The 19,219-nt window shown below is 45.3% G+C and overlaps 2 protein-coding genes and 1 long non-coding RNA gene across 4 annotated transcripts in view; 1 reads left to right on the top strand and 2 right to left on the bottom strand.

Moving 5' to 3' along the window:
• The window catches only part of TIMP3 (TIMP metallopeptidase inhibitor 3), a 37,214-nt gene extending 20,605 nt beyond the window's left edge, over positions 1 to 16,609 (bottom strand). Inside the window, exon 1 of the mRNA XM_084524030.1 lies at positions 16,110 to 16,609. Within this exon, the coding sequence (XP_084380156.1) occupies positions 16,110 to 16,233 (124 nt within the window). The 5' untranslated portion in view covers positions 16,234 to 16,609. The remainder of the gene's footprint in view (positions 1 to 16,109) is intronic.
• Positions 1 to 19,219, top strand: part of SYN3 (synapsin III) — a 191,417-nt gene that overhangs the window by 89,859 nt on the left and 82,339 nt on the right. The window lies entirely within an intron of this gene.
• LOC311438949 overlaps positions 17,714 to 19,219 on the bottom strand; it is a 41,498-nt gene continuing 39,992 nt past the window's right edge. The window contains exon 4 of the long non-coding RNA XR_014694454.1: positions 17,714 to 17,941. This is a non-coding gene — a long non-coding RNA (uncharacterized lncRNA). The remainder of the gene's footprint in view (positions 17,942 to 19,219) is intronic.

The following is a 19,219-nucleotide window of genomic DNA, read 5'->3' as shown; positions in this document are numbered from 1 at the left end:
GACAGTGCAGATACACCCCTTTTCCCCATTTTTTTTCTTTTTTACTGCATTTTTTTTTTTTTTGAAGAAGTTTCAGTTCTGCTAGGAAAGAAAAGTCCTCGGTCTGCGAAGCTGTAGATAAGTTGCTCTACTGGGATACGGTTGTTCCTTTTGCAAGCTGTCGTGTTGCACTTTGATATCCAGTTCTCAGAACAAAACCGCTATCTCCACCAAGCAGTCAAGAGACTGCTCAACAGACATCAGAAGGCAGCAGAGGGGGGAAAAGGATGCCCTCATCCAGCACTCAACTGTATATACAGTGAATGTCCAAGGCTTGCACCTGGTAGATGCTACTTTGCTTTTCATTTAACAGTGAGACCTTTCTAAAGCCAGATACGTAGAACTGGCATGTCTTTGCTTCTTTAGCATTAAGTCTCCTTTCTTTGATATGTGAAGTTAACAAGCTTAATCACTGTATTTTTCAAGGAGGCAGTAGAAAATTCTTGAGTCAAATCTGCTATTTATTAGTCTTCCTTAACACACCATGCTATCCACGAATGCACTGGGAGCTCCCATCCAAATGGGGTAACAGGAGGAAGAGGAGGAAGGAGAGTCCTGCAAAGAAGACCTTCTGAAAGCAGTTTTCTTCTGTGCATGAGAAATGGAGCAGCTCTGACAGCGCACGTAAACCTTTCAAAACGGGGAGTATCAAAAGCCACAGGCCTGGACACTCCCAGCCTCAGTGACTTACTTCAGAGGAGTCCTTCCTTCAGCACCTCGCCCGGCCGGGACGGGTGCCAGGCCCTGCGAGGAGGCTGCATGCTGCTGATCACTCCATTTTGCACGTAGGAGCTGGGGAGGAAGAACTGTTTGGGAACACATATAGATTTCAAGGGTACTGGGTGGACCTGCCAATTCCTTCCTGCATTGGAAAACTTGCATTGAACTGATAGAGTCAGCAGCTGTCCATGTCAAAGAGGTATACATATTTAACCAGGTCTGACCTATATGTGCTGCTCTGCTGTTCCTATTTGCACCAGACCCTACAGGACCTAGTAATAAGCCTGCCTGACACTGGAATTAAACCTGCATTCAAGCAATTTCTGCTGTCAGCAGCCAGTACCTTTGCCCACTGTCATGCTGTAACTTGTTCAGAAGCTGACAGCCTCTGTGGAGTATCCACTGGAGATGATGTCCATGACAATTCTGGTTTATCATGATGCTTAAGGAACGTATTAATCACCCATTTTATTAAAGCCCATTATCTAACCGCAGTCACTAATACTATGGATTAAATTTCTGAGTTCAGCTACATTAAAAATTCCACCGTGAAGTCTCAGCACCATTTAAAGACCTAGGGCATAGCTCTCAGGACACTGGCCGGGCAAACTTCACACTGGCCAGCTCACCCACCTGGCCAGCATCCCATCAAGTACCCCACCCTAACTGTGTGCTTAAACATCAGCCTTCAGTTTCAACCATCAGAGGGACATCGAGGGCCAGAGTTACTCAGTGATGATTTGTTTTGTGAATAAGATTAAAAAAAAATAAATAGGAGACTGATATGAGAGGCTTATGAAAAGAGGTAATTAGAAGAGCTGGAAGTCCAAGAACATCTGTAAGCAACAAGCATTTACATGAATAATTATTGCACATTGTACATCCTCTGGCTTTGAAGGGGCAGGATTTTCCCAGTGCACAGACACAGAGCACTGGCAGCAGAAAGGATAGGCAGACACTGGCCAGCAACTTTTGTTCTTCAAGTGGTTTCCTCAGAAAATCCCTGACTGTCCTACTGACAGACTGGCTAAAGTTGCTCCTTAGAAACGGTGACATAGAGAAATGGTAATTTAGTTCTTTTATTACCCAAACTTTCTTCATCAAAAGGAATTTTCTTCAAAAGTTCATGTTCATGGACAGCCCAAAGGGCTCAATGCAGAATAGATGTCCAGAAGTTATGTACTGCCTTACTACCCTGACACTTATGTTCATCCTGGTGTTCCCAGTAAAATATTAATGCGATACGGCTCTTGGCTAGACTTCCTTAAGCAGAGAACGCACTGAATAGTTAGTAGTGCCTGCCCTACCACCAATTGTTCACTGTGGGATCTTTATTTGTTTTTGCACAAATCCAAGACTAACCCATAGTGGTCTGTTCCTGGTCAGTATTGCTGATTGGTGCTTTTTATGTGGAAATGTTCAAGTCTGACCATAAAAACTTGATGGTGGTTTAATTAATGTTAACCTACCAGTCAACTAGCTCACCTGTACTACTGGAGTTTGAGAGCTTCATAAAGTATTCTTACCAAAATCTTCCATTTAAGTTTTAACTTGGGCAAGTTAGGCCTGCATTCTGGTATCAGTTCTTACGTGTTCTTGTCACTTTATTTTTTTTATTTTTTTTTTAAGAAAAGCAAAATGCTTTATACAAGACATGGATGGTTAGTCATTAGATTTCAGCAAAGCCATGAACATGAGCTAACCTCCCAGGAGCCTGCTTTGCAGAGCTCGGGTGAAGCTCACAACCAGAGCACAGGTGTAAGCAAGTTTAAACATCTTGACAGGAAGGGCACTAACACAAATGTAAGGGGAAATGCCTCATCTCAGTCCTCTGACAGCAAGCAGCACAGCCACAAGCTTGTTTGTTCATTAATGCAGCAAACCCATAGAGAACTGCCCATTGCCGAGGGCTAAAACAAGTGAAGGGTGGGTAGATGTGTACTAAAGAGAATCCTCAGCATCCAGAAAAAGATAACCACAAAGCCCAGAGGACTAATGACCCAGGATCCCTCCCAACTTGAGAGGTAGCGTGTAAACTGATCAAAATCACCATCTCCTGCAGGGGAGGTTGTTCCTGTTAAATCATCAGGGACAGGACTGGAAGAATTGTTTCTGGAATGCTTTTTCCTGTCAGGAAATGTGGTTTTACTTAAGTCACAAATTTCTAAGAAAAGCATCAACTTCAGCAAAAATATTTATTTTTCTCCTCAAAAAAAATGAAACCTATTTTCATCCTGAGTCAGCGTTTCTCTTTGATTTCTCTTGAAGTCTAAATGTTAATGTGACACCTCTTAACCCTTCAAAACATTCGTTTCAGATGCATCAGAATAATCTTTTTTTTTCCTGAAAAATCCATTCAGAAGACTTTAATATTTTAATTTTCCCTCCCATTTCATTTTGAATGAATTTCCACCATTTCAAAACTCTCTGCGGAAGAGAAATCCCAACCCTCTCCAACACATACCCAGATTCCTCTTTCGCTCTGTAAATCAGAGGTGACAACAACAAGCTCTAATGACAAAAGCAAGAGTAACTTTCATTTTCCACCCTTGTTTCTAAAAAGCACCAAGTGACAAATTCCTGCCAGTGAAAGCTGCAGGTGCCAGGAGCTGGCATCATTTCAAAAAGTAAACCTGTTCTTCCTTATCTCGAAGGGGATCTAAGCCAAAATGGGCACCCAACATGAAAGTCCTTTAATTCAGTGCGCCAATAAAAGCCTGTCAACACCATGGACCATAAACGAATGCAGACGTACTAGAGCTGTCTTTAAAAAACGACTTAGGACACCACAAACACGGTAATTTAACCTGCTCCTCGAGTAAAAGCACGGTGCTGCTGAGTGCTTGTTCTTTGAGATTGCAGGCAAGTCAGCTCTGAGAAATGCCTTCCTCTTCTCTCTATGCTTTCTAGCCATTTCCAACATTTTGAAGCAGTATTGTTTGATTGCAGGCTGCTTCCTGAAGCTGCTTCCTTCAACTGCCTGCTGAACCCAGTGGGAATCCTGCCTCCAATTTCAGCCGGAGTGGGATCAGGCCCTACATAAGTAGCGGCGGAATCCCCAGACTTAGGAGCTGAACAGCTGCCTCTGCCCTTCCGAAAGAAAAGAGGAAAAGTTACTCCTGCAGCTGTTTTCCCCTAAGTGCCTTCACTCCGAACTGTAACAGGACTGGAGGGAGGGGGAGAAGGTGGAATTTTAATAACCCATTAAAAAGAAGTACGGGCCATTGCGCAGCAGCTCTTTCAGTTCGACTCAAGCAGGGTCACTGCTGCCAGGCTCAGACAGCCCTAAGGGCACGGGAAAAGTCGTCTTCTTGTTTTCACATCTCATTCACTGAGCGGGTAACGAGGGGGAGGGAGGAATCAGCTTTGGGGTTAATTAGCACCATGAACAGACAGCTGCATTGTCATTAGAAGTTCAAGAAGTCATCAGGGTCATCACTGAACCGCAAGATGTACACACACGCACACGAGGCACACGTCTAAGCCTGGAGTTTTAGAAGCCTTGCTTGGCTCTGATTTTCCACTACTCCAAGGGAAACTCTTTGAGTTAAGAACACTGAACTGTTGTGGCTCTGAGGAGAAGCCAGAAGCACAAAGGCACTCCCCTTCTGAATGGTAGCTGTTCATCCCCTTTGGAGCTGCTTAATTTCGCACTTAATATACCAACTAAGAATACTTAAATGGCTTTTTTCCCCTGAGAAAAATCAGAGGTCTAGCTTACCAAAGAGTAGTTTCAACTCTGCTTCCAGTATTCTGTGGGAAAAGCAGACAAAACCAGGGTACCAATGCACACAATTTCCTTCCACAAGCAAGGAAACAGAGGAAGTGCAAGTGCATATTAGCAAAACCAGAAATGATCATGTATAAAGAAAAATGAAAAGACAAAACCTCCAAAATGACAAGTACTACTATTAATAAGGTTTGGAGCAGTGCTGGCCTCGGAAAGTCACAATTTGGCTTAAAAACAAAAACAACAAATTATCTAACTATGCAAAACAGCCACAGATTACTTTCTCACTGCAGTTCACAGGAATGTTTTCTGGTAAGGGACGTTAGTGAAAACGCATGAAGAAAAATAAAAGGATTCCCCTCCCACCTTCCAAAAGAGGTTAGGAAGTAAGTAATACTTAAGACCTTGAGTAGTGAAAACATTACTGCTTCTACAGAAAGCAGACTGGCATTGCCTGATCCTGTCAGCTGTCACTTTGCTGCCAATATATTCTAAAACCAAACTGGGGCTAAGACTAGTATCCCTAAAGTGAAACCTCACAAAAAATGTGGTTTTCCTTTTCTGGGTGAAAGGAACACAGATCCTGCTTGCTCGTGCTATTATATTGGCAGTCAAGTCTGATATATGTAGCTCATGAGTGTACAGTTCTATTTGGTGCTTGCTCTTTGCCAAGGGAAATTACTCCAGGAATATAGAAGCCAGATTGGATTTATTTATTTATTTATTAACCATGATAGCTCTTTTGATTCCAGTGTATGCTGGTTGTTCACATTCCCAAATTTCAGTACGTTCAGGAACATACAGCCATTGAAGGACCTCAGGTAGAGATGTTCTCAGGAGGAAAATATATATTACATATATATATAAAATAAAAAGATATAGTCCAAAAATCACACTTCAGAGGAGAAATTACATTCATCAGCATTTCAGTTTTAATTTCCCACATTAGGGTGGCTATTGGAAGCTCTGATGGATTTCATCAATAAAGCAAACCCATCTGGGCTACATAGCTCTCCTTTAGAAACTCCTCAGAGTTCTTCCCCTCCTATCCACAACTCTGAATATTTTTTGGAACAAAAGCTGCCTTTTCTCTATTTGACTATGGTGTTAACCTGGCAGGGCTGCCTCATCGCACCACTGCAATAATCTTTCAATAACCACTGTGGCCAATCTTTCTTTGCTGGTCTACATGTGTGTTGGGGAATATATGCTGGAAGGAACCCTGCTGTGTATGGACTTTATGAGGGCTTGATGAGCGAATATGGAGCCTGCAGAGAAATGTGACCCCCATCAGGTGTGCCACTACAACTACCACCCTATGATCCTGTTCTGTCCACTCTCCTGTCCTTCCATCAAGGAGGCAGCCTAGTCAGAATACGTGCAGGCAATGTTGTCAAATTCAGAAGAGGGGAGCTTTGAACAGCACAAAGGACAAAGTTTACGTCAATGGTCCAAGCTACCATACTGCATAAAAGACAAACAGGAAAAGGTCTCAGTACAATTTCTGAGACTGGAGGAAAAGAAAGACCCAATGCTTTCCTTTATCCTACCTCTTCCAAAAGCTATTAGTTCTGGAGGAAATTGCTATGAGAGAAGGGCATTCAGAAACAAACATGAGATCTAGCATGGACAGGAAGGAACCTATTGGCTTGAAAACTTTCCGGTACTAGTGAAAGCTTTGTTTCCCATCCAGCCAAACACACAGGTGCTGCCTGCTTTTTTCAACCTACACCGTTTCTTCAACCAACTTAAACATAGCATGGGAAGAAAGGCCAGTAAGAACCTGCTTCCCAATTTGCTGTGCTGTTTTTCAAAGGAAGAGTCAATCTTTTGGAGAGGATGAGTGTCCTTGGGATCAAACACAATTTGGTCCAACACAGCCTTAGCTCAAATAAAGCCCTTCCCTGCTGCTGGACACCTCAAGATAAGATAGTGTAAATGATAAAATGACCACATGACCTGCCTAAGAAAGTCTCAGCAGTTTCTCCATAACACTGTGAGCAGTTCTCATGATTTTTCACAGCTAGGGAGTAAATGTGGAAAGCAGATGAGAATGACAAAAAAGCCATCAGAGACCACATTATTATCTGATGAGCCATTCATCTGCCAGAGCACAGGCAACCGCGCCCTGCGGAGCACAGAACCCCATGTCTTCAGGGCTCTGAATCATGCAGCTCTAGCTGCCAGTGCCACTCCTGCAGACTCCTGTTAAGTCACACAGCAGAGAGGTGCAGGGCTCTGCAAACACAAGGACCTATAACTCTAGCCTTATAGCCCCATTATTATTTGGTAAGCATCAGGAGACATCTCAGAACAAAATATGAATAAATACACGATTCCCATCCTGCAGGCCAAAAAGAAAAAGAACAAACCAGAATATGCTGGGAAACTCACATGGAAGGTAGATTTGACACTCATACTGATAACAAAATGCCTCCTCCAGAGTTAAATTATTAAATGTGTTTGAAGAGTTTTAGAAGGAACTTAAAACTGCAGGGTTTTTACTAACTACAAGGAACTAGGATGACGGCCACAGAAGAGACTATGAGAAAGTTGGGCTATCCCACATCAGGCTTCTGGGAGGGATATTGGTGTCAGCATCAGAAGTCCAGACTAGATGGATGGTGCATATGACCCTCGATCACAGGTGCTATTGCAGCATGCTTGTTCAAAAGCGAAGGTGTTAAAGGCAACCTACTGGTAAGGGTCACTGTCTGTTTGCCACCAGGTCTAGCCAAACTTCTCTTTGAATGGATAACATTCCATTAAAACCGTCCTGTCTTGTGCCACCTAGGAATTCTGTCTGATATTGTTGAATCCGCTATCTCTGGGCTGTTACACAGTGGGGGAAAAAGCAGGACAGCTGCTTAATTCTGTTGCAAATATAGTCTGTAGAGAAGATGGGAACAGACTTATTGAAGTCTCCTTTTTATCTTGATCCTCTGAGGAAATAACCAACTAAATCCTTAATCCCCTGACCCCTTGGGGGAAAAAAATAAGAAAAAAGGGACAGGGGCTGCTCTTCAAATTTAGAAAAGTAAAACAAAGGGCTCACGAACTCATCCTGCCCTAATCCCAGCAAAATCTTTGCAACACTGAGTCACCTGCATGTGAGCTGCAGCCCGTCTTCCTACACCTCTCTGGGGCTGGGGTTTTTGTCCTACTGGACACTAAGGGAGGGCCCTGTATTTTCTGGCTATTGAAGCACTTGCACATGAGGGCTACTGAAGTGTCCCAGAGGAAACTTCATTGTTTTATTTCCTGTTGGACTGATCCTCTTCACCAGGGCACTTTAGGTACATGTTACTGCAACTGCTGTACTTTTCCATGTAGCGTGGTCCCTCAACCAGCGTCTCCTGTTCCTTCTCCAACCTCTCTTCCCCACCCTACCTTCTTCCCAAATACCAGAAACTGCTCAGTTTTTAGCTCTGGGCCATGTGCAGTTTATTATTTACTGGAGGAAACTGTTCACTTGGAAGCAGGGCTTTATATCCCAGCCCAGAGGTGACCACGATAAACAGGGAGGCCGCTTCAGTCCTGAAGGACTCCCTCCATTTTCCAACAGGAATCCAAAGCGGGGGACCCAGCAGCCCCACACTCAACAAGGGCTGGCCTACAGGCCGCTGCGTGCTGCCACCTCAAACCCCTTTAATCTGCAGCGTGTGTGTGCCTCCAGCCCGATGAAAGGCAGGCGGGATATTTATAGCGGTGTCAGACAAGGCAGGAAGTAGGAAACCGGGGCGGGTGTTTGGAAAGCGTATAAAGGGCTCGGAAAAGCACGGCCAGCCTGGAACACCTTCCCCAAGAGGACGCGGGGCTGAAGGAGAAGCGTCAGGGGAATAGCTGGTCTTGTTCAGACATCCTCCAGATCTCTCCTCCTCTACCTGTTGCCTCTCCAGCACCAGCTATTTCCTGTCTTTCAAAGTCAAGTGGAAGTTTTCCATTCTGAGGTTTTCCTGTCTTGGTACAAGCAAGCACTTTTTTCCCCTCCTCTAAGTATTTTAACTGTTTGGAGACCAAAAACCTGCTTGCTAGGGGAAGAGCTTCCTATTTACAGCTGACAACAGAAATTTGAGAGGGCTGATTAAGCCCCAGAGGAGCAAGATTTTTTGCTTGTTCATGTATTCACTGAGCATGAGGGATTGAACTTGTTGTCTGAGCAAATGCTCCAGTGCTCTTCTATAGAAAATTAAGAGACTAACATAATGCCAGCAGGCCTCCCTGGGGGCTGCACTGCAGCAACACCCGACATGGAGAGAAACACTGAGAAAGGGAAACAGATGTTGAAGTCCCAGTGCTGTAATTACAATATAGCACAAGGGAATTAAAATTCATGTCTTTCAGCCCAGGCCAGCAGGAGCTTGGGTCAGTTTGAACATGGCCCTGTGGAATAGAAGTACTCCTGTTTCCAATGTGCTGTTGTAGGATTATTTTTTTTTTTTTTTAAATGAATCACCAGGGAGCAAGAAATAATAATGTGTTACCTTCACACTGTTGCACCTGGTGCAGCTGTTGCTATCTGTGCAAGTGTTGTGCAAATGCAGTGCAATTTATATCCACTTTGCTGAAGTACCAGTGATCATGCAGGCCAGGAGAAACCCAGTCCTTTACATGTCAAAGTCAAGGAAGCAAGAAGCGAAAATTTTAACAGGGTCTTTTTTCATCCTTGGAATTTTTCATATACCTGTCTTTACCTCCCATATAAACCAGTTTCAAGTTCTTGAGAAACAGCAGGGCTACAATACCCATCTGTTACTAAAGTGGCTGCATAACTAAGGACAATGATTGTTTTTTGTGTGTATTTTTGTCAATAACCAATAGGTACTGCACAATGACAGCTCTGCCATTTGCATGCTCACCCAGCATCTCCTGTCTGCACAGAGTCAGGCTACTACTTCATGTATATGAAAAGTACTTTTAGACAACATATTGTGTTTGGCTTAATTTCATTTGCCTCTCCTGATGTGGAATCCACATCATTTTCAAGCTATACTGTATTTTCCTTATAAATTCCATGGGGGAATTAATAAATAAATAAATAAATAAATAAATAAAGCAAAACTACTTCTTGCACACACAGCCCTGCAATGTGCACTTCTTGAAGGGCTATTTGCAGGAACTGTGCATTCCTCTAAATGGAGGCTTTTCAAAGCCTGAGCCCTGATCACCAGTCAAAAACAAACATGCTACAGGCTGTTAGAGAACAATCAGTAGAATACTGTTGTTGTTTTGTTTTTTTTTTTTTTATGAGTGTTGTACTGCCCATCTTTTTACTGAAGCCACAGTACCCATTTCACTTCCCTGGATGGCACAGATCCACCTTGGGCTTGCCCCAGTTTCAGGTAGGGTGGCCTATCACACATCCCAGCTAATGATTCTTCTTCACTTGACCAGCCTGTAACTAGTTCTTCAGCAACACTTCCATACAGCATCACTCCCTTCTCCAGTAACTCTTCTCTCATACTCCAGGACCATTCTTTGATGGGTCTTTGCAGCTTCTTTAGCTCCTAAATACCTTTCCCATTACAGGTTTCTGACTGAGCCTATTGGTGTCATCACCCTCTTCCCCACCCAGCAACAAAGCTGGACTTTCTCAGACCTGAGTCCACTGACGCAGACCACCAGTCCTCCACTAGTCCAATCCAAGACTTTCCCCCCAGGCTGAAAACAGCCTCCCCAAGAACTGCTCTCTGCTGGTTCCCAGTGGATTTCAGTCCCCAGGATACCCCACATCAATTCCTTCCTTTCTTCAATAAAAAATGATATTCTACATCTCAAGCAAACTGCTGCTGATATTTGATGAGGTCTGATGATTATTTTTGCTGATGCATCTCTCTGCTATTTATATTGTTTTATTGTCTGTATTCTGTTTCTAAGGGCTGAAATTGCCCTTTGGAAAGGTCTTGTATAAACATGAGCAGGAATTTGGACTATTCATAGTCAACATTTGTTTTACCAGCACGAAACTCAAGAGACTTCTATCTTGTTTCCAAAAGGCTCACAGAATCGTTTTTAGCTGGCAGAAATGTTGAATAAATAGAATAATCAGGGTTGTGTAAAACAACATGCATTTTTATGTTATTAGACATTGTCAGCTAATCTACTAAATCTTCTCTCTGGTCACTCAAGGGAACTACTTCACATTACAGTAGAAGGTTAACTGCTTTTTTTAAATACAGTTTCAAGCACTTTGGTGTTTGTAGCATTCCTCTTGGAAACTTGAAACTGTCAACTCAACTCTGATAAAAGCCACTGAAATGCCGCTGAGACCAGTGGCACTACACCTGCTTTACTTAAATTATGATGCTGGTCCAGTGTTCTCTTTCCATATTGATAACTGAGCCAGATTTAGATCTGGTGTAAGAGGGTGTAAAACTATTTAACTCACCTTGGTCTCTTCTACCTCAGACCCAGTACCAGCCTAATGCTTTCAGACAGCAGAAATTTGAAATTCATATGCCTCATGTTTATTCACTCTCCCAGTAGACAAGCACAGGAATCAGGACATTGGTTAACACTTTTTCTAAGATATTCCAAAGCAAGTCCAGTTTAACTCGGGCTTTAAAGAAGCACTTACCCCGCTAAGGTGAAATAACACTGGTAGCAGTCACCAGTGGGCAGCACACAGACAACTTCAGTATGCTCCTTCTGGTACCACTTTACAGGAAGACTTCTGGGTTTTAATAAAGCCCCAGCAGCATGTCTCCCTCCTCTGGCACTCAAGTACGCAGGCACTTGAAGTACTTTCAAGTACATGAAAGAGGAGAGCCATACCCTGAAAGTCTAGAGTAATATGCAGCACATCCAAGCAAAAGCCTCCTCATCTTGAACAACGAAAACCTCATCACTAAAATGAAACTCAAGCACATGCATCCCAGACATTATTAGGACTGAAATGAGGCCCTCAGCTTGGTTTGGCTCAGAGCTGACAAGCACAGCATGCCTGGCCCTGCCTGCTAACTCACACCAAGCTGCCCTCTCAGGTTTACTAGCTCTCATGAACTTCCATCCGGAGCATACAGTGGGAGCTTCATTTAATGAGAAGACCTCCTGCACAGACCAAACGGGCTCCTTTTCTCAGTGATGCATGCTTGGTTGGGCTACATAAGAGCACCACATGGTACTGGAGCTGTGAGGAAAAAGAAATACAACCTCAGACAATACTGCTACAGGAAAAAAATAAGTTTTCATCTTAGCTTTAACATCCAATTAAGGCAAAGGTGACTCACCAAGTGCTCCTACTAAAGACCCTTGGTCCCACCATGACTGTTAGCAGGATTTCACTTGAGTGCAAAGACCCATTTCATCAGATACCAGTCCAGTTGTTATATCTAAGAGACCCTGTAAGGCGAGGTCTTGGAAAATGTGAAGTCCACAGACAAAGCTGAGAATGAACCTGCTACCTTGTGCCTCTTCTATGGTCAAGTCCAAACATCCTGAATAACCAAAGCAGACCTTTCCCCATCCCAGGTGAAAACCTTTGCTAAGCTAAAAAATGCGAGCACTGCATGTAGCTGTACGTAATTTCATTCCCACCAGCCTGCTTCTTCCCAGGAACGTTAGAGGAGCATTACCAGGTAGGGAGCTCTCCAAAACAGGTGGGAAACCAGAGAAAATAAGAAATAAAAAAGCATCTTCATAAAGCAAGGAGCTCTAAGACCCAAGGTTAGAACATCTGGCTCTCTGCTGGCTCAGAGGTCTTGGTGGAGTTACTTCCTGCAGGAAATCTGGAGTAAGCACATGCAATGGTAACAAGACACCGAAGGAGCCTTATATAACATTCTGCTCTACATCTTCCAAACAGTAATTCTCCCCACATTTTTTTTTTTCAATAAATACATTTGGAGAAGTGACAAACTCCAGATCCCATAAGGTGATCTCTTTACTCTGAGAAAGCAGAGCAGGATTTGGCTCTACTTTAATTGTAAATATCCAATAAAATAACAAATAGCAACTTCTATTTCTACTTCATAGCACAATTCAGTTCAGAATGGTGATCTTTCTGTCAGAAGGCATGACCAGGCACAAGGAATGCCATTTCTCACCATGGACATGGGAATTTCATAAAAGTTAATCCAATCTCCTCAACTTCTTCCCATTTGAAATGGAATTTACTTTAAAAAAAAAAAATACAGAGGGACTTCTCAGATCTCATGTTTCTAAAATGCCTTCAAGGGAAGTCCAGTCTAAAAATGAAACCACACCATTATTTCCCCAATAAAAGTACAATTTTTAAGTTGATATAGCACTCTTGCAACCATTATCGTGGCATGTAATCCATAAATTTGTTTGAAATTCATCTCAGCTCGAAGGATTTGTAGTAAAATTAATTGAAGTAGCTTTCTTTCAACCTTTAATTTAAACTCCTAAGTGGTAAATCCAAAACCTTACATGTCTGCCTTAATGGATAAGGCAGCACATGTGACATCACCAGAGTCCATACACACGCGCATCAAGGGAAAGACTGCATCTTTAAGATCTCACGTCTGATCAATATGTTCTGCATATCCCTTCTAGTCTTCTATTAAAAAGGTGGAATGGTGAAGTCAAAAAAAAGCCATGAAAGAAAAAGGGCTGGTTTTCAATTAGGATCTTAGTCTTTGGGCTACACAAACTTCTGATCTTCCTCCTCTCCTGACTCGTGCTTTTCTCCTATCACACTCCCAGTTGAAAGGAGGCTAGCCACTGCAGATGTTTGTAACTCAGCTCATGGCATGTCAGGATGGAGGGATGGATGGCTCCCCTCACACCAAGGGACTCTAAGAGGTTGTCTCCATCTCCCCAAAGCTTGCCAACTCCAACTTAACCAAGAGTAAGGAGAGGGGCGCCTCTTACAGGTACCCTTGCTGAAATAGACATTTCTTCCCCCAACCCAACCTATAGAAAAGAATGTTATTTCAGGCTCCTTTGAACTTAGGTAAGAGACAGCTCATAGTGCCACGGCTCTTTTCTGAAGTATATGCGCAAGATGAAAGGGAAATAGGTGTGGAGTGGACAAAGTACTTTCTTTATCGTTTGCAGATTGGTTTGTCAAAATCCAACCAGTGATTTCACATACTTTGCTTTTCCTTTTTTTTTGAAGGAGAGGTAGGGGGCAAATCCAGGCAGGAGGTGTTTTTCCAGACCTGTGAATGCAACACTCAGCAGCCAAGCTTAAAAGTTCCTGCTGCTCCTGCAAAAAAGGGACAAACAAGCCCTTTTCATGTCAGCTATGTCCAGCTGGAAATGTCACAGCTTTGTCACAATGGAACAAAGCATGCCTGGTGTCTGTTCTTTCAAAAGGTCTCTTAATTCAAACAAAAGAAAAATATTCACATCTGGAAGGGGTCGTAGGCAGGGGGTGGGAGGGGAGGAAGCAAAGTTCAGATGGCATGTCATAGCAGTTGCTGTTTGTCTAATTATTGTACTGCCTGTTCTGGCACTTATTGATCCAGTTAAAGAAAGAAAGCCAAGAGTTAAAAAAGCAAATTTTATTATTGACTGACCTCAAAGGGCCAGAGGAGACACACCTCTTCACTTTTGCTCGACTCATGGTGCGGAACACTCAAGCTGAGTGAAAAGACCCTTGTGACCAGTCTAGCAGGAGAGTCTCCTTTTTGATTTTTTAAAGGAAGAAAACAAAACTGTGGTGTATGTCCTCCAGGCTCACTTTACAAAGCCACAACCTTCACGTCCACAGGACGTACATCTCGCATGTGTTTTCCAATAGGTTTATTCGAGCATCTGTTTCTGCAAAGATTAAAACCTTCTAATGACTGCCGAGCTGGGAGGCTGCATCAGAACTGAGCTGGAGGATGATCAAAAATTAAATGTGTGGTGACGTGAGATTAAAGGGGAAGGGAATAAACTTGAGAGCAGGACTTCACTGGCTAGGCACGAAAGACCAACAGCGAGAGTTTACATTAGTGCTATATTAAAATCCTTCTCCTTCAGCATTCAGCGCTTCTGGACGATGAAAAGCCTCTCCTAGGCTGCCACCTAGCTAGTTAATTTCTCGTATTGTTTAGGAGCTATTTTAAAAAGCTCTTCTGCTCCAGCCCTTACTGCACTGACTCCTCCCCTCGGAGCTGGTATTTTGTCAGGAGTTTCAAGAGCGGTAAAAACTCGCTGCCAAGTCCCTTTCTTCCCCTCGTCGTGTTTTATAACGCAGCGCGCGGTTTCGTCTGTCCCACGGCCACACCAGCACCCTGCCCTCAATTCCCATGGAGATGGTGAACTCCGCCACAGCCAGAAAGCCTTAGCGTGTTTTTTGCCATTAAAAAAAAAAAAAAAAAAACAACTTGACAGTGTTTGTTAAAAATCAGCCTGCAGGAGCATCACATTTTCCAGACAGTTCTAGCAAATGTAGCGCGTTCCAGCACAGGATTTTGCTTCAGTCTTTCATACAGAACCACGGTCTTAACCTAACGTGCATGTAAGTCACCTCCCAGCTCAAGCTGCTCTTTCCCTGCGTGCTTCTCTGCATTAGCAGGATGCCTGAAGGCACGACTACCCCCCTGGCATCAGCCTGAGAGCTGCCACATCCCCAAGCAAAGCCGAGGTATGAGATACAAGGAAGACTGCAGGGCAGAGAGCGGGGAGGTGATGGACATGACTTTGAACTCCATCAGAGGCAGAGTAATAAACAGGAAAACTTCACGCCCTGAAGTTTAGGAGCGCTGCCATGTGAAACTTTGCAGTTTGCTCTACTCTTAGCCATTTACCCATCTGGCAGAAATACATTGGCATCAGGGTCTGTTCACAACAGCAACTTACTTAACACCAGCTTTCTTAAAACTGAACTGAAAACAGCCCCCAAGCTGCTCCAACATGACCTGAGCAGAGCAGGAAAGCAGACCTGCTCCCCAAACGCAGCAAACGAAGGCCACACGCTGTGTGCAGCTTCAGCTGTGCAAAAATGGTTTCCCAGCCTTACTTTCACTGCAAGGACAAGCTCCTGGCAGCGGCACGTCGGTGGCACGCTTGTTGATCCAGGCTAGAGAAGAGGCGGTAATAAGCAGAGCTTTGAACTGCTGAGTTTCCTGGAAGGATTCCCCAGTTTAAAGCTGTTTTATAAATATTTTCCAGGCTCCCATCAGCGAGGGAAGCTGAACCTGCAGTGGCTTTTTCTGGCACTCGGGAGCAGCCGCTCCTTAGAGACCAGACACGGATAACCACACACAGCCGCCGTTTTGGTACAGAGGAGTTAAAGGCAGGAGGGAGAATGATTTTCCTAGCAAGTTTGGCCAACTTTAAAGCCACTGGCAGGGCTTGTGATAACGGGTACCCCGCCACAGTGAGCACCGATGTCCTGTCGGACTCCCGTAGCACCTACTAGGGGGGTTTCTTTGCAGACTCTGGCATCAGCGAGGAGTGGGTACCAGCACTGCGCAGCCCCCCAGCACCCTTCACACCACTCAAACCACCTGTGGAGGTGCCAGAAACCCTCACCCATGCACCCTGCTCGCCGGGTGCCCTGGGGACACCACCAATTCCTCTCGCATGCAGCCCCCAGGGCTCACCCCAACAGCTCCCCCCCGCCCCATTTCGAGCCCACCGCCCCATTTCGGGCCAGGGACTGAGCCCCGGGGCCTCGCCTCTCCCCCCAAAAACCCGAGGAGGCTCCGTCGGCGGCACTCACCGATGTCGGAGTTGCAGAAAGCATCCTGCGGGTGGATGGGGACGCAAGTGCAAGCCTCCACCACGGCGTCCTGCAGGCTCCAGCTGCAGAGAGCCAGGGCGAGGAAGCCGAGCCACGCCGTCATGATGCCCGCCGGGGCTCACCCCTTCGCTTGTGCGGAGCGAGAGGGCAGGAGCCTCCCTTTTGCTAGCAGCCTCCCTTTGCACGGTGCCCTTTTGCTCGCTGGGACGGTGCAAGCCCGAGAGCGCGGTGCAAGGCGATGCAGCGGTGCAAGGCGATGCACGGGTGCAAGGCGATGCACGGGTGCAAGGCGATGCACGGGTGCTGCACGCTGCTGCTTGCTGCTGCACACTCGCTGCTGCTGCTGCTGCTCGGTGCACGGTGCACGACGCGGCGCGGTGCAGCGCGGCGCCGAGTTATAGCCGCTGCGCCGCCGGCCAATGGGAGCCCCCGCATTACCTCATCGGCGGGAGCGGCCGGCGGGACGGGGAGGGGCCGAGGGGCCGCCGCTTCAGCGCCTTATAGGGAATAGTGCGGGGCCGTTGGGGCGGGCGGTTACCTGCGCCGCTGGCCGCCCTGAGGGGAAGCCCGCCAAGTCGTCCCCGTCCCACAGAAACTTCGTTGTGCCCCATCCCTGGGTCTACTGAGAGACCCCGGCAGTGCCCGCACGGCTTTGGTCCCCTCTGCCCGGTTCTGGTCCCCTCTGCCCGGTTCTGGTCGCCTCCACCCGGCTCTGGTCCCCCCGACCACTCTGGGGATTTGCCTCCCCTCAGGGTGGCAGCCCGGAGGGCGGGCAGAGGCGCCCCCGAAGCCCTCCGGGGTTTGCTTATAAAACTCGGGCTGTTGCCTCCCCTCGGCTGGTTATAAAGCGATTTTTTGGGTGAAAGGGGGTAGTGCCCTAAAGGGCTACTCCCCGAAAACGCAAGGGGAGCACTGCGTGTTGCTGCTTTTCCCCTCTCAGCAGGTAGCGGGTGGAGGAGAAGGACGAGACCTTAGCCAGAATTTCATCTTCGTATTTTCATCCAATGCTCAAAAAAAAAAAAAAAAATCTCAAATGCTCCTTCTCTTGCCACCACCCACTCCCCTTCTCTTCCCCTCCTCGGGACTTTAAGTCAGTGACTTTCCAGTCGCCGGTCACATCTACCCAACATTTCATCTCAACGTGTATTTTAGCAGAGCGGCTTTAGCAGAATTTACAGAAAAGTCCCATTTGTTTTGTTTTCCCTTATCCCCTTTCGGAACAGTAAATTTCTATCAGCTGTAGAAATGTAAATGTTATAGTAGAGCCGGGGCTGCAACGAAGGAGATTGCCAGCTGCAGGATACAGACATCCTCATTATCCTGCAGAGGGGACCGAGGGGCGATTAATCACGGTATCAAACCAGTATATATAATGTCAGAGTACTTTCCATGGGGTTTACAAGACTTAAGCATGTCTAGTTATAAATTATGCTGGTATTAAAGGCCGGGGACCAGCTGTCCTAAATTTCTAAATAGTCAGCTAAGTCTTTAGATTTACAATTCTTCTCCATCTGGGTGAAGCACAGCCTGCCTACACCTCTTCTTGAATCATGCCATCCCTATAAAAATTAAAACCTCCAGTCTTATGGAAACACAGGTCTTTATTTGGAGCATAGGTGTACAAAAGCGTCAAGATGGGTGTTGCTAGCAGTGATCAAGGTTGCAAAGCAATCGGAGGAAAATGCAGGTTCCTCTCCTCGCTGTGACACAGCCAACCTGTGTGGCAGCTTCATCTCGCCGTGCTTCAAATCCCAATCCGTGTAATGGGGATAATGGTGATGGAGCTTTGCAGGAATGTCTGTTAGTGAGCACTGAAAAAAAATCAGGTGGTGCGGAGGTCATAATGGGTCATATAAGTATGTATGAGGCAGGACATTAAACAAGGCTTTAGATTTAGGTACGTCACTGTCAGAATCATTTGGCTTCAAACTGCAATATGAGAACCCCTCTGCGAATAACTCCTTAGATATTTGGGCTGTCTGCTGGAGGTACTGCAGCTGAAGCCGAATCTGTCAGATTGGACTGTCATTTCCATTTTACTGGGTGTAAACAAGGAACAACCCCACTGACCTCAGTGGAGTAACAACGGGAGAAAAATGAGGTGTGTCCGGTACTTTCATTTTTTCTTTGTTGTTCTAAAAAGGTTTGATATCGCCACCATCATGATACACCTGATCTATCAACATCTCAGATCAGTATCTGAGAGCAGCTCAGTTATTCCATAACCTGACACTGTGTAAATAAGGGAGACTTTGGCCCTCACACAATGAGATTATAATCGCAACCCCAGCAGCACCTGGCCCAGTTGCTTCTCTGAGAAAGTTTCTTCATTTCTATAATAACACCTTTCCTGTGTGTTCCGAGGGCTAACGAGCTGAATACTTTGTACCAAGCTTTGAAGACGATGGGTGTTGTGTAAATGCCAAGAGTGGCTATAATACAAGACACAGGACATGTTCAGAGGAGACTGAAGAACAAACCCTTCAGTCGCCTTCATTTCTGAGAAGGGAAAAGGAAGGGGGCTGGAAGTTACACAGGGCCTTTCAGGCATGGATGTACCTTGTTTACAGCGAGACCGACCGAGCTTGTTCAAGTAACACCGAGTTTGTGCTGACGACAGGAACTGGTTCACTTTTCAGATATAACCCAGAGAAGTAATCTGCAATTACTTGCCGGGCTGAAAAGGAGTGCCGCAGTCTGACCCAGCAGCGGGGCACATCTGCTTGGAAGGGATGATGTGCAAGCTGGCTGCGTGTCTTCTCTGCCACAGTTTGAGATGTGACCCAGAAAATTCAAAATGCATTGTAGCAGCAGTACCTGCATGGCAGGAGTAGTAGTACCTGTGTTCAGTCAGTAAGGATTTGGCAGATTTGGCTGCTTTTCTGACACCTAGATATTCTATTTCAAAGAGATTGACTTCTCTGTAGTAGCTGGGATGCAGGATACTGTGCGATAATAACAGTTCAGTAGCACTGTATACCATGCAATAATAACAGCAGTTATTTGCCACTTAGAGGGTACACTTCATCCACAGAAACCAGACTGCTTTGTTTTTGTAAATCACAAATAGTACTCAGGAAAACTCAGTC

This window comes from Aythya ferina (genome assembly GCF_964211825.1).
Source record: "Aythya ferina genome assembly, chromosome: 1".
Lineage (NCBI taxonomy): Eukaryota > Metazoa > Chordata > Aves > Anseriformes > Anatidae > Aythya > Aythya ferina.
The sequence above is the reverse complement of the archived record's forward strand: the minus strand, read 5'-3'. Positions and strand labels throughout refer to the sequence as shown.